This window comes from Schistosoma haematobium, chromosome 3 (assembly GCF_000699445.3).
Source record: "Schistosoma haematobium chromosome 3, whole genome shotgun sequence".
Taxonomy (NCBI): domain Eukaryota; kingdom Metazoa; phylum Platyhelminthes; class Trematoda; order Strigeidida; family Schistosomatidae; genus Schistosoma; species Schistosoma haematobium.
The window spans coordinates 8,294,383-8,311,147 of record NC_067198.1 but is presented as its reverse complement, the minus strand read 5'-3'; the positions used below and the strand labels follow the sequence as shown (position 1 = coordinate 8,311,147).

The window sequence follows — 16,765 nt, the reverse complement described above, 5'->3', positions numbered from 1 at the left end:
AATTTAGCACATGGTTTATTTTCTCAAAAGTATTTTCACATACGTTGAAAACGTTGTGATTATTTGGTCTCAGCAGATAAGTAGATAACGTATTGTCGTTTTAAAAGCAAATAATACTGTGTTTCATTGGAGGTGGGAATACCTACAGTGGGGTGCATGTATATCCATTTGTGATAAGTCGAAGAACTGATGCTAATCTTAGCCATAATTGCAAAACTGCTGATATCACAGTAGTTAGTTTTATTGAAGAGGTTTTATGGCGTTCAGTTTAAGTTATAGGTAGCACTTGACCTAGATTTATCTTATTTGAGGTGCTCATGAAACCAAGCAGAATTGGATAGGTATTTTGTTCTAGTATAGGATTCGTTAACAATTGGTACTTATGAACTAAATGCAGATTGAACTTCAGCTCTCTCTCTTCAGTTGTGTAAATTTTGTAGGCTGGCTTCCTACAGTAAAATTTCAAGCCTGGTCAGTAAGCCATATAGCATTGCGAACACACATTATTAATGATGACAACTATTTTATTCCCGGCGTTCTTGAATTTCATTCATTACAACCGTGTAGGCGAACTTGGGGAACATCCCAAAGTAAGTCACTACTAATCTAATCTGTTCAAATAATCTACAATTATTAGGGGTCGTGGATGCTTGCTGCTGATGATTTGCATAGTGGGGTGAAACAGTTGCCCTTAGAATTTAATTAAAACCCATATGAAATCAACCTATGACGAATAGTGCCTACAAAGTAAAGTGGCCTTTACAAAATACCCTCAAATAAGCTTCAGTAGTTAGCTCACTAAGATATTCTCAGAGTACCAGTGAGATGTTGTTAATGGTGAAGTTCAAACACGTTTAATATATATGAGTTCCAGAGTGAACATTAACTCTGAGACGCAGGTACATCCAGCTGACGGGTCGCAAATATAACGAAACGCATATCCTGGATTCCACTGTCACCCATCATCCATATCTGCTTATTATACTTGTGACTTAAGGTAATATCGAGGCAGTCCGCATAAGATGCACATACTCCAATAAGAGATTGGTCATTTGCAGACGTAAACATCAATGGGAAGATTCAAACAACCAGTTTAAAAAATATATGAATATATTTGTTATCACAATCCATTTAGCAGATGCTAAATCTAGTTAAAATTATTAGGTAAAACCCTTGACTTGATATTTGAATAACATATGGAATAACGTTGAAATATCTTACCAAGACAAGGTATATAGAAAGCTGGAAATTTTCAGACTAGATACTGTACTGCTAAATTAAGTTCATATTAAGCTTTCAATAGATTATGAATTGCTTTCAGCCTACGATATCACAATTTTATAACAAAACAATTATATAATTAAAATATCACATTTTTAACTTACCATCTGACCACAGAATTGTGTTCCTTTAATTTTTAACACAAATTCACATTGTTGATTAAGTGAGAATATTTGCCCAGGACGATTATCCATAGATTGACTAGCTAACTTTTCAGCTGAATAAAATGTTGTTTCAGAGTTTAAATGTCTTAAACAATTAGCAGCATTTGATCTAATCATTTTAAAATTTAAAAAAATGACAACAGATATTGTTACCAAAAATGAAAAGTAATTGTCATAATTAAAAGGATGCTGAAAGAATTGTAGATTTCGGAGTTATCTTAATGTTTACATTTTTGTTGGATAGCTATTCGGCACTTGAGTTATTATATGCTTACATATTTTCTTCTTTTGGTTTATAAAGTTTTGTTGTAAAATTTCCCTTGTTTGAGTTATTTTTTTAATTGGTTGCAAACGTTTTGCTTAGCTCGCTTTCACTGTAATTATTATTGTATGAGTTTGAGTTATAAGAGGCTATTACAAACGAAATAGAGATCTGCTTTCTGTGATTACTTATGAGACAGAAGACTGGGGTATAGAGAAACGAAATCCCCTTGATCCAATAGGTGTTTGATTATCCAATTCATATCTCATGGGGAATCTTTGTCAGTCGAATTGTGTGAATGTTTACATGATATGATATTCGTCTATAGAGTGGTGAATACTAATTCTAATTCTGATTGGTGAATCTTACTGAGTAGTATCAATTAAACCAAAATTATAACAGTAATCAAAATGGAAAATCCCAGAAAGAATAAAAAATAATGGTTACAACACATCATATTCAATAAAGAATTGGTTTAAATTATGACTAAACACTAATCTTTAAAAATGTTTTTTGAAACAAAATGAAGCCAAGGAAAGCAGTCAACAATAACTGAGTACTAAAATAAATTCAATGATTATTTTTCCCCTTAGACCTATCCAATCAATGATCAACTCACCGTATCATAAAGTTGCACGCTGGTTAGCAGAAAAGTTAGAACTGGTTCGTTGGAGATTAGCAACATATACGTTAAAAGATTCATTCCAGTTTGCTGAAAGACTAAATCGTACGTATGTTACCGATAAGTTCAATGTTTCTTTTGATATAACATCCTTGTTCACTAATATACCACTTTTTGAGACTATTGATATAATTTGTCCGAATTATGATCTCCTACCTTTACTAGCCGCAGAATTCAAAAAAACTACCATTAATATGCACAAAAGACGTTCATTTCCAGTTTAATAACACCATATATCGTCAAATCGATGGCGTAGCAATGGGAAGTCCACTAGGTCCAATTCTAGCGGATATTTTTATGGCGTATCTTGGAAAGACAGCGCTTAAACAGGCGATTAACGAAACGACAGAATACTCCAGATATGTTGATGACACGTTTATTGTCTGTGACAATAAACAGCATGCAATCCTCCTGCTAAAACTCTTCAATAATGCTCATCCTAACATACAATTCACTATGAAACACGAACAGAATGACACGTTCCACTTTCTTGATATTGCCATAAAACGTAGGAGAGACGGGACAGTCCAACGTTTGGTTTATCGAAAAAGTACATGGAATGGCCTTTACCTGAATTTCAATAGTTTTTGTCCACTCAGTTACAAGAAGGCATTAGTTAAAACACTATTTTATAGGGCAGAAAAGATATGTACCACTGACAACCTTGAAGAAGAATTGATGGACGTGGAAAAATGCTTACGAGACAACTTTTACCCACAAAAGTTTATTGACAAATATAAAAAGCCTAAAAAAACAATACTGAAGTAATTAAGGTCAATAAGAAACCAATAACTATAAATCTTAACTCCAAAGGCGATGACGTTGCAAACACAACCAATAGGAGACTGAATACTGCACTAGCCAGAACTCATCCGACGGCCAAACTTCTAATCCTGTACAAAACAACATATTCAGTAACTCAATCAAAGGTTGATAAGCATCTTTTTTATGTTACCTCCAATTGCATTTATAAATTTACGTGTACCTGCCAAAGAATCTGGATTGGCCGAACAGAAAGGAGGCCATATCTTAGATTTTTCGAACATGTTCCAACAAGCCTCAGAACAAGACTCCAAGACTCTAAACAGTGCAATCACCAAACATCTCCTTGATACAGGAAATCCGGTCGATACCCTGCAATCATTCAAGGTAATCAGTAAGCAGCCAAACTCCAGTCTTCTGAAGTTTGCTGAAGCCGTTGTTCTCCGACATCAGAAACTGATTTATGTGTTCAAAAGGAGATGGTTATTAATCATTCCTTGCCTTGATGACAAATATTCCTTCATTGCATCTTAAAACCTTTATTTAACTCTATCTTGCATTTATTACATCATTGTGCTTTAATTTCGATTGTCTACCACATTAGTAATCTAATTTTATTCGCTGAGCTTTACCAATTTTATTCCTATCAGCGTTTACTCATTATATCATCACTTGTTTTTGGCCGTTTGAACTGTTGTCACAATCAATGTTGCAGAATGTTCTTTTACATAAGGTATATATTTACAATATTCAGTCTATTAAATTTATTTACACCCTTGATATACTATACGAATATGTCATCATTATAACTTCCAACCAAACCCTCTCATGTAAGTAATTTAAACGATTTATGTAATTGTGATTTTAAATATTAGAGGTTGTAAGCAGCTGACGAGAACCAACAAAATAAAATGAATTCATGCTATTCTGCTAGAATGTTTGTTCTTGCTCTTTTCAAAATGACAAAGGGAACTATGTGTATGAGATTATTTTTTAATCGATTGATAAGCCTTTTCTTTTCAGAATATTTCAGTAATATCATCAAAATAGGTAAAATTATATAATTTTCATTTTAGAAATTATAAGACCGTTTTGATAATGCACACTATCATATATTGATGAGCTTCTTGTATCAGTAATGATTATTAATCAACCTTATCTATCGTACTAGTGCTTGTACAATACTAACTACATTAAACAGTTATGAAATTATTAAATAAATTTACTTAATTTACATCTGATTGTTCACATGTGATTCACACGAAAGATATGTGACATTGTTTATTCTAATGAAACAGATATTTTCTTTCACAAAAAGGATGAACAAATCACAAAACACATAAATAAAGTTTAGAAACCACTGTAACACGATTATTAAATACAAATGTGTAGGAAAAAAAGATTTTATAAAAGTGATTAGTTGTAGATACTTTACATTAATTATGGGAATATGGTAATAAGATCATTTCATCAGTATTAACAAGCTAAATCTGAGTTCTGCTTTACAGTTTCTAAAATCGAAATATAACATTGGAAACGGTCACTTGAAAAAAATAATCATCTTCGTTTCGGTCTCATGGGTTAAATGTAAATGTAAGTAGGGATTTTTAATTTCCAGTTGGTAATATTTAAGACTACAACTACTCCTCATCTGTTGTCATATGGATCGTCTCGAAACAAAATAGATTGATAAATTTTAGTCTTGAGTATCACGAACGGGCAATTACATGCTGCTAGTAGTACCTTCGTACTTGTTGACTAAATTATGGATATTTAGTATCAATAGCTAAGTGGTAAGCGCATCTCAGAGTGAAAATCAAAAGTGAGATAAAGGCCAGAGCAACAGATGAGTTCCATAAAAGAAAAAATCTGACTTCTCGGATTTCACTGCTAACTACATACCAAATATATTTAATATAATTACCTGCCTGTGAATTTCACTTGCTGGTTATATTATCCTGTTTAACATTTTGACTGATTTTCTTCGAATTACTCTCAGTTTGTTATTTGAAAAAAAGAATCACTCGAGTAAATATTCATTTGTATAATTATTTTGACCAATATAGTATGTCTAAAGTGTAAGTGTGCTCAGTTAATATTTCATTCTAATTATTCGTGTGTGTTACAATTGGGGATATATTTATTCTCATGTGATTAATAATCATAGTCACATTGTCTAAGCTAATTCACTATGGCATGATAGTGTTTATTTGACAATATTGGTCGTCTGAATTACATTTTCAGTCTATCGCTTCCGCAAACTTTAGAATCCTATTTTTATCTTACCTTAACTGTTATTAGGATCGTTCAGCTTTTATACAAAATGTTTTATTGCACAACTTTAATTATTGTAAGTGCCTAAACACTTTATCGATCGTTGAAATGTGCAATTTACCATCAGACAATGACAAGTTATATCATGGTTTTATCATAATGATCTTCTAAAACAATGTAATAAATATATGATATAACATCCAAAATCACTGAATCTGGAGTGTACGTTTCATAAACTATTTAAAATGTTGTATATATAAATCAGATTTAGATAAATCAGATTCAATACGATAACGTATTAAGTTTGAAGTTTTAGTGTTGAGTTTAAAAAGGAGAAAAGTGCCCACTCGTGATTTTGGAAGAGAACACGTTTCATTATAAATAGATATGTTAGTTAAATTTTTATAAAAGCGAACAAAATTCGGAGATATGTTAGGTTGTATCAGATAATAATTAAATATATTGTATGATGGCCTTTATCCAAGAGTAGATGTTCAAGACATTTAATTCAATTTACACACAAAATGAAAACAACAAAAATGTAGATAAATATTAAAATGAAAGAATTTTCAAAAAATCTATTTGTAACTCACTCTATAAATAAGTGTATAGCTTGTCGACTACATGCAGACCATCTTAAAGGAAATTGATCAAAGTATAATGTACCAGACATGATGGTATCTCGTCGAACAAATTCGTATTGATGAACATCTGAATTACGATAGTCTTCTCTGTAGTTCCATTCATCACCAGATTGATAATAAGGATATGTACCTAAGTTTAAATCGTGAGCGCTACTTCTTGTTTGAGGATCAACCATATGATGATTCTGTTCTTCCAATCCACAGCTAGAGTTTAATTCAAAGTCATGTTTGGCTCCAAGCCTAGAAAATCGTGTATAAACATGACGATTGAAATATTACAACAGTATCTGAAAGAAGTAATATATTCACTATCATTCTATTATTTAATTCAAGAAGTTAATAAATCTTTGAAGGGTTTATTCAACTAGATCCGAAAATGATACAACCTACTTTATTTTATTAATTTATTACGCACAAACACATTTTTGAAAAGATACACAAGAATTAATTTCCTTTTGTATGTATTCATGCCTTCAAATGATCAGTCTCGATTGGTATATGTGTATCCTGAATGGCTTGTCTCAATGCTGCGATCTGATCATTTGTAAAGTGTTAGTTGGTAAAGCAACAACAACAGTGTGATGTAAGCATATTTGATTACCGACCGTCAAGTAGTACTAAATGAGCTTGTTGCAGTCTATCGCTAGCAGCAATCCAACTTTGCAATCAAGAATGTCTCAAGCAATCACTTTTTCTATGCTTTAGAATTAAGATCGACCTGACAGGCTTTTGTCAATTTATTGGATTGTAATGGTCGAAATTGAGAGCTATTGAAAAGGAGTTGTTCATCGTAGTTAGATAGCTTAATGAATGAAGCATAAGAGTTTAAACTTGCGTCACTTTCCATCCATTTGTATGGGTTTATTAAAATTACATTAATTATTTTCTGAATAACCTTTTTATTGATAAACTTTAAATACAAATAAGTTTTAATATCATCAGAAAATGTTTTGATGCATTTGTTCAAACGGCTCTTAAATTCAGTGCTGATAGGTTATTTTTTGTCACGTTTATTATTACTGAAAATTTTAAGTTTCTTATAAGGTAATAATGATATCTTTGGCTAGTAGGTTTATTTAACAGTGTTTCATTTAGTTTGATGAATGAGTCAATTAGCAGCTTGATATCTATATAACGTCTGATAAATTCAGAAAACTTGTTGTTTTAAATGTTATATTACTAGTAGTAAAACACATTTATACCTAATTTATATCAATGTACTCTAAGTATATTCTAGCTGTAATAATGAATAGTAAACCGTATTTTAGAAAAGATGTAATGTGGCAAGCAGTGAAGTTTAGGACGCGCGTTTCATCCTGCTTGGAACTCGTCAGCTGGATGCATGTGCATCTCGGGATTGATGTTCACTCCGGGAAACGAGTCCTGTACCGTGAGCTTTAATCTCAGCGGCTTATTCACTTAACCACTGAGTTTAGTTACTCACTCGTTTGTGTGACGTGTGTGAGTTTTAGTTCATTTTGAAATGGACTGGATTTTTCGGTTGACCGAAAGTTGGTGCTAAGTAAGATTTATCAACTTTCAGACACAAATATCACTAACGTGATAATACAATCCATTTTAAATCAAACTAAATATACATTGACCCAGCTAATGACTTGGATTTCTGTGTGCGCATGTATTATCACTTACGAATTTATTCCTATTTAAAACTGTGATTATCCAGTCATTATCACGTTAAACTAAAGCTGTACATTCCTTATGATCCTTGACTTACTGCATTATTGATTGCGTTAAACAGTTATAAGTGATTTAGATCAATGATCAGATTTACTCGCATAAATTTGATTGATTTTAATCTGAATGTAAAAAGCTGTTGTTCCAGTTATGCTCTTTAATTCTATTCAGCCTTTCGCTTTTGGCTGTTTAAGAACCGTCCTGTGAATTCCCTGACCGATGAAAATATCACTGAAAATTGTCAACACCTCACTCATTTTGGTAGTTGAAATACAGCGATTGTTAGTCTTCTTTAAAATACTTCAATTTGTATTTTCATTCCAAACCTTTAACACTTTACTTCGTTTAGTTTACATAAAGCGAAATTTCGTCAATGGATTATACGAATGATTTTGGTTAGAGTATGACCAGTGCTTGGGATTATAATGATAAATGTTATGATCTTTTTCAATCTGTCTTTACAATTTTCTTAGCCAAAGTAGCTTACTTACGCCTGTTACTCCTATTTGAGGAGCATAGGCTGCCCACCAGCCAATGGATGTTGAGTATGTTGGGTAGACAACTATTTTTAAATACTTGCACCTTCATGATGATGGTTGTAGCAGTTCTTCACGTTTCAGCTCCATACAGTAGGACTGTCTCGACATTCGTATTGAAGATTTTCCCAAAGTAGCTCTATATTGGTAAACCCTAGTTAAACTTGATATTTATTGCAATCGGTTATCTGAGTTTATTTCCGAGTATCTAGCATCAGTTTTCAATAAATATCAGTATTAAAACTGATAAAGGTATTCGAAATGGAGTTTGGTCAGCACAGAGGTCTCTTAAAATATTAATAATGGTAATGCAGTAAACAGTTCCTTCCAAAAGCTAAATACAGTTTTGATAACTATCCAAACATAACTAGTAAATACATTTAAAAGCGTAAGAGAGTGATATACTGCCTTATGGATGTGTGGAAAATATTATCTAAAAGATCAAGAGGGATAGACTTAATATGTCAATTATATAGTTTGTAATTTTTCATCTGTTGTGACATAGTAACCCATAACATTTGTGCATAATTCCTTAATTAGTCCCTAATTATGTAGTTCATTGTAGATTTGGATGAATGAGTGGTACGGTAGATATGTAGATGTATTTAAGATTAAGGTCACAAAAAGTTAACCTTTCGAAAATAGTTTGGCAAGCAATAGACAATTTTTTAGTATTCGTCGCAGTTATTCTAATAATCTGACTATAATTTCATAACTTGTGTTGTTGAGATCAATCACTCATGCAGAGGTCTTAATTATCATATTTTTCAGCATCTATATCGGCCACTTTGTCTTTCAAAAGTACACGACAGGAGCTATTTTTCATCCTAAATACCCCAAATTATTTCTCTCTTATCTATCCAAAACACAACTGTTTTCTTATAAAATGTTTTAATGGGTGTCAAATTATCGCTACATAATATAGTAATAATGACAATATTTTAACTTACTGATGTCCCAGTTCGTGTGCTATTATATATCCTGTTCCAAATCCGCGATCAAGAACAGCTAGACATGAACTTTCTGGGTTACACATTGATCGATAGTGTGCGACTCCTGCATCAATATGTGTGAAGTAATAACGATCAAAATTAAAAACGAAAACCGTACACATTTTTAGGTAATTTGTTGAAAGCGGAAAAATGTTTTAAGTATGGTAAACATACATTTAATGATAGAAGATATTCAACAGGAACTCCTTAGATGTAAGTATGCACGTTTAAAGATGTGCACATAAACTGCTATTTTAAAGCAACAGTGAATACTTTTAAAAAGTGGTGGAATGGATTTTTTTGAGGATTTGTTTAGAGAGCTGGTATAAGTTATTTTCGAACTCAAACAGAATTTCATCATTAGTTAGGAATTCAAAATTGATTGATCACTGAACTGTGACCATTGTTAAGTTTGTCTTGTTCTTTAATGCTGAGTGGCTTCTATGGATAACGTTGCTATGTGGCCACTAGTCTGAGTGACTCAGGATCATGTGCACTATGCTGAGATACTGGGTGGTTAAAGGTAACCAAGAGAAAACGCTTAACCTAGTTTTCATGTTAGTTATCGCAGAGTGTACCTAAAATGTCGAAAGAATTCATATTCACTGAAAAGTTCGAACCTGAATCACTCTATTTAACAGACAGAGGCATTATCCATGAGGTATTGGAAGTGTAATTGACCCCCAATAGGGAATTACAGTATAGCTTTGATTGATTTTGCTATGAAAATCGGAACTGTTTATGACAATATTAAGGCCGATAAAATTTACAGTTATTTGTATAGACATTCTTTTGAGTATTTCAAATGTCGCAACTATCCTACGCCTTTCTGATCAATCTCGATCTTCTGTCACATTTCATAGAGCATTTTTCCACGAGCTGATGTCGTTCAAAAATTTTCTTTCAGTGTTAAAAAGTAAATTTAACTGCTACTTTGTTCTGACTTAAGAAGTTCTATAAACAAAAATTATCAAACTTCTAAAAACTCGAATTAAAAGCCTTTTGAATTTAATGTCGGAAAAGTTATCAACAAGTTGCTGAAAATCAGATCATAATAGATTGGATAAACATTTGTCATTAGAAAATTCATGCACAGCTCAACTTACCCAGCGCTGTAGATTTGAAATGTCTAAAATAGAAATTGTACATTGTTTAGTAAAATTATTTTCGTGTACTAGAGGTAATGGAGGGGTTTTTAGAAAATACGTCTGACATATTTTCTGTCCTACAAGAACATTAACATGCTTCACCCAAGTAAATATTATCGATTGTACTGAGGATTGTGGTCAGCAAAAACATTACTATGTAACTGCTAAAATACGTTACCTAAGATACATATTTCATATTCATATGATATTTGGGCTTTATCACCAATTTTTGGATGGTTTATGAAGATTCATACCACTTAAAAATAATTTACGTTACTAAATAACGTCCTCTGAAAACTGAAGGACAAAAACTACAGTGAGGATCGGCTATCCGATATGGTATTAAATTCAAGACAATCGGGCATCTCGGCAGGCAATCTAACTGAATGAGTGATTTGATTTGGTGAGATAATGATTAAGCATCACCTGAGATACAGTCATCACTCTTGTCATCGTTAAAAACCACAATTCACGATAGGTTTTTCGAGCAATATTAAATGATCCTTGTGTTATATGATGATTTGCATAAATCCTAAACTCTGGTAGTTTATTATTAAATACATGGTCTGAATAGTAACATGTTCAAGAAAATTTATTTTCAAAACCGAAGTTGTTACGCTAAATACTGTAGTTGTCATTGATTTTCGAGGAAAGAAAATCAAACTTTGGATCATCATTATAAACCATAAATATAAGCAAAGGTATTCATCATCAATTTGGAATATTATTCTTCTTGCTGACAGCTAATTAATTAGGTTTACGTTCAACTATGACACTAATGTTTGTAACATAACTGAAAATAAAATATAGCCTAGTACAGCGAGTTAATCTAATAATTTTAGTTAGTCAATGAGCTTTGTAATGATTATTTCTCAATTTCACTTTATTTATAATCGGAGAAAAAGAAGTAGGTAAAGACTGTCCTATATGTAGATTTATAAACTTTAAATCATCATACACACTTTATAGAGCTTGAGATTAGCGCAGCAGACTGCAGTAGATTGCTTTTCCATGAAGATATAAGAAAAGAGAAGTCAGAAACGTGAGTAGGTATTATTCCACCATCTGAAATTAAGATTGATTGACTATTAATTTCTTTCCCAACTATGTCTAAAAAACATTCTAGTTATATATTCTAGTTATATATACAAGGGACTTGGTGCCAATGCGGTGTAAGAAATGTTGATGTAAATAGGTTAACTTGACCATTAGACTAATGGATAAGTCCTTAGAGAGGTTTTGAATAGCAATATTTTATACTCAAAATTGAAACTGTCACTGAGATGAAGAAATCATGAGTATCTAATTGTTTGCAAATAAACGTTATTCAGAATAATGTGATAAAAGCATATCGTAAATATTCATCGTAGCCATTCATTAGTGATACATTGCAATAATGTCGTTTATTGTATTAAAATATCATAAGACTTATCATCGTGGTATTACTGTCTAAATTAGTATGAAATGATAGCGTGTATTCATGTTCTTAACAACATTTGAGAAAAAAAATAACTAATTTTCCAAAACCTCACCCAACATTCAATAAAATCGCTGAATCCCAAGTGTACGTCGGCGTTCTTAGTCGATTAACCCATTTGCAAAATCTGGCCATAACTTGTTCTTGTTTGCTGTTTAACCAGTCCTCAAGATTATGTCTGCGCTAAAAAAATAATAATAAATTGGGCGGAGCGATAAACTACTAGCAAAATTAATAGCAAGAAATAATATTAGGTAACAAGTTGTACTTTGAGAGACTTTCATTCATAAGAACTGATCAGCCAAAAGTTGACTGCATTATGATGTTGACTAGTATTGGGTTATCTATTAATTTTGAAGTGAATACGACTTTAAATGTGCACGAATCAGACAATTTGGATTAGTAAATGGGGTAATATATCGTTCTATGAGAAAAAACGTATTTTTGCCATAAAAAACGTATCTCTAAATAAGAAAAATAAGCACTCTAACCAAGTAATAAGCGTCTGTCGATTAATGAATTAACCCAAGATCCAATGAAATAAATTACTGTTGGATGTTACGGCCTACAGTTTTAACCACTTTAGCAATAACACGGTGTCACTTAGCAGACATTGAATGCAATCGTATTTGGAATTGAAAATATTCATGATGAGTTCCAACTGTGTATTTCATGGATGTAATTCGAAAATTTAGAATCCTAGACAGCAAGACAGTACTTCAAAGCTTTTTAACTATTTACTCACCAATGCCATTTTGCAATGAAAGTTCACTTTGGGTTATAAAAAAAATTGACAAACCACTGCTTACAGTTCTATTAACAAGGTCAAAATATTGCAATTATTCAGAACTACCTTCTTGAATAATGACATTGAGAAACAATCTGATACCAGACGGGTTTATAACTACTAACAGAGTTCGTTTAAAGATTTTCATTTTTTTAAAAAGATTTACATGAGCAGTATGTTTAGAAGACTTTTCTGACTACTGCATCCTTTAAAATAATATAAAACCATATGAAACTTGATATGTCTGTGTCATTTCAGTAACAAACGGAAAGTGTTAAAAAAGTAAATACTGAATGTAAAAGTCTCAAGTAAGTCCTCAGACAGTGACATTAGTTTGTAGCTTAGTAGGATAACTTATGTGGTATTAAGTTCATTTAGATAGATGATCTGACTGAAAAGCCTTCATTGTGTTTCTAGACAATATCGCCAAACCCAACTCATGTCAGACGTTTTTACTGAACTCAGTGAAATATTCATGATTATATCATCCGGCTCAGCGAATGTCACGTTACTAAAAATCTATAACGAACCCAAATAAATCAAATCGAGGACGAATCTTGATGGTTTTGCCATGAGCTACCAATCATTACCATTGTCTTGAGCGATAAATTCTATATGCCGATAGTTCTATTAATTCGTAAAAATATGTTGGACTTACTGCGTAAACAGGATCCAAAAGTATAATATCCACAACATTTAGCTGTATTGAATTTTTCAAACTTGGATGCCGAAGAAGCGTTGAAACCTAAATAGGAAAGAACAGAAGTCTTATTAAATTTTGTAATACTTAACCTGATTCCATGTAAAAGTTAAAATATATAGCTTTTCATGATATTTTTTTGCAAAGAGGGTAACTACTTGAATTCTATCGAACATTCGATGCTACCATGGAATAATGGTGAAAGGTTTATAACTTTGTAATGTGACTGGAAACTACTAATCAAATTTTCGTCTTTAAGTCGTTGTGATCCACATCAGGTTGATTTCAAACATAAGAATTTATTTCCTTGAAAAATATGTTGGATACATTTTTGCAATATCCATATTTTAAATATTCCTGTTAGATGACCAGCTGAATAATTAAGGCGTACGAAATATAATTAATTTGTGGCTGTATTATTAGGCTGTTTGTTTTTAACTAAACATCGATAGGTTTGATCAAATTAACCCATCTTTATAAAATGAACCGATAAAAATATTGATAAATAGAAATTTTAACAAGATTTGGATTAGTTTACTTCTCTTTAAACCTTTGGTACTTAAGGAATTTAAAAAGTAGGTCAAGTCTGCTATTTTGCTAGGGTCGAGATGACGATTGAGTAGTATTCCAAAATATTTCGAAGTTCTAAGTGGAAGTTATAACTTATGGTCCAAAGATAGTTTAGAATAAAACAGTAACTCACTGAGAAGACTGAAAGTGGATTGTGATGTACACAAATCAACTATAATTATAGAAATGATACCACAAAGGTTCCAAACTGGATAGCTGATGCAGGGTTATAGTTGACAATCCATCAACGAATTCTGATGTAGAATAAAACAGCTGTCAACTTCTTTCGGGTTTTTAATGATTTACCGGCTATTGTCATTTTATGATGAAAATTACCATCAAATTACAACAGAAGGACGAAATTCTTTATGGAAAATAGTTATGTTTCATCTAAATGAATCATGTTAAAGAATTATATAGTTTTTGTTTTTGCGATGCAGATCAAACACTAAAGATCACCAACTTGTATCAATAAAATTAATATTGAAACTATTTTACAATACAATCTTCATTGTTTATGATAGAAGTGAATAATGTTTTTAAGTAACTCTAATTACTGACTATTCTAGCAACCTACAATGGTGTAAATTAATTTTTAAGTACTTCTGAGGACAGATTTAAAGCTAACTACAGAAATTTAGACGTTAATAAATCACCATACTGGATGAATAAAAACTTGAGAATAGGACTGTAGTTTATTTACACAGTGTTCGTTCATATTACGGTTTAAATTAAAAATGACTTTATTTAGACAACCACCGTAGTCCAGGAAGCAATAAACAGACATTTTATTCCAGTGTATATCTATGATCCAACAAAGAATTTTACCCAAAACCACCTGATCTAAGGGCGATTCCAAAACCATGACAAAAATAGCTGTCTGGTATTTCCTGTTTCTTAACAGCTGTCAAACTATAGTTAGTCAGTGATGTAAAATATAAAATTCAATGCACTTACCAAAACCATTCACGTGACCAAGACCATATAACCTAACTTCAAACAAAACTAACACTTTGTCCAACTCAAAGTAAATGAAATAGAATTCAAATCCCTAACTCTTTAATTTAGTAATAGAGAATTTTTAAACAAAATCACTGTAGTTATTATTGTTTGTTTAAGTTTTATCAAATCGATTTTGATTCGTATGAAAAAGATATTTCATGGTTGGTTTTGCTGATTTCCGTTTTCACAGTCTTGATCTTTCATTAATGTTTAACCGAAGTACATGGATTTTTAATTAAAGATAATGAAATATTCATCAACTGTCATGAAATAAGATCAAATAGCTTGTTTGTATATTTTCTTCTTGATATATAATATCTATTTCGCATATACTGAAATGCGCAGGTTTTAAGTGTCAACATATATATATATTCACATAAAATACACGCATACTGATATACGTTTGCCCAAGTGTACGATAATGAAAGTATGTACGTAATGAGCGTATATATGTTGTTGCAAGTAGACATATGTGCTGTGTAGATGAATGTATGCAATAAACATAGACTTGTGTATGTGAAAATTATTTGCTTCACTATCATTGTCCTGGAAAAATAAAAATGATAATTGTACGATTTAATACTTGAACTAGTCAGAATAAACTGTGACGTTGAAAGTGTGCATACATTCAAGATCAGAGAATTTATGTTGTCAGAGCTCTTTATAACATTTAGATATACATTAACTGTTTTACGTTACAGATCAAAGTATCTATATAAGTGATTAGCTTCCAATTTATTTGTTAATGAGTATGATATCACTGTTCCAACATGGCGTACTGGTAATAATAATAATAGTACTATTAATGAAGATGGTGATCAGTGTTTAAGCTTACTACTTCGAAAAAGTTTTTTCTAAATCCTGGTCTAAATAATCTGTGGTCAGGGTTATGGATTTATAGTTAAGATGAGGGTAAGTGTTTACAGTTAAAATTGAAAGTCTATAGACAATGAGTGAGGTTGGGGATTTTAGGCTAGAGTCAGTAGTTTAGGCTTGGAAACCCTATGTTCAGATCGCAGCAGAGGATTTACTGCTAGGAATTAGAGTTACACACGTTCTGCGAAGAATGTTTCGTTTACTTGATGGACTTAACATCGTTTTGACTGTAAGATGAAAAAAATATTTTTTTCTTTACCATTTGTAACATCCTGAGCGCTGTATAAACGTGTTTCGTTTGGGCATTTGACGTGATAAAATTTCTAAGTTATTTCTGTCAAGTTCCTGCAAAAACCTGTCTTTCTTATTGTTTTTGACGTTTACCATTTTTTAGATATTAATTATTACTGCAATACCGTATACTTGTCACAGAAGAACGCTGCGGTTCTTGAGACACAAAAGAATACTGAATTGATTATGGAATCACATTTAATTCACCTTTCAACAACCAAACGACTTATTAATTAAATGCATTCTTTTCTAATATAGATCTTACTGATGTTTGACAATTCGTCAATAAAAAGTACTGAACAATCAATACTTTGAATTAGAAAAAGAATAACTGCTTTCCGAGAACCACATGGATTTAATATCTTAATCAAAAAGAATAGAAAAATGATAAGTAGAATGCCCTGTGAAAAGAATCGCAGTTTCAAATGATTGAAATGTTATATTTGTTTTCTATTTTGTTTTAAAACGCATGATCTTTCAACTGGTTACCACAAACATATTACTACTATTAGGTTTACATTTGAAAAGAAAATGACAATGAATAATTCATTCTAAAGATTCTAAGTTTTTATTGTACTGAATATGACTCAAACTTTTTTCGTCCCTCTGACAATAAGATTAA

At 31.7% G+C, this 16,765-nt stretch overlaps 1 protein-coding gene across 1 annotated transcript in view; it reads right to left on the bottom strand.

Moving 5' to 3' along the window:
* Positions 1-16,765, bottom strand: part of ADAMTS9 (A disintegrin and metalloproteinase with thrombospondin motifs 9) — a gene marked incomplete at its 3' end in the record, with an annotated part of 107,185 nt that overhangs the window by 67,109 nt on the left and 23,311 nt on the right. Inside the window, exons 5-10 of the mRNA XM_035734055.2 lie at positions 13,363-13,449; positions 11,973-12,100; positions 10,399-10,421; positions 9,251-9,356; positions 6,019-6,309; positions 1,386-1,554 (exon numbers count right to left, since the gene is read on the bottom strand). Of these exons, the coding sequence (XP_035590096.2) occupies positions 1,386-1,554; positions 6,019-6,309; positions 9,251-9,356; positions 10,399-10,421; positions 11,973-12,100; positions 13,363-13,449 (804 nt within the window). The remainder of the gene's footprint in view (positions 1-1,385; positions 1,555-6,018; positions 6,310-9,250; positions 9,357-10,398; positions 10,422-11,972; positions 12,101-13,362; positions 13,450-16,765) is intronic.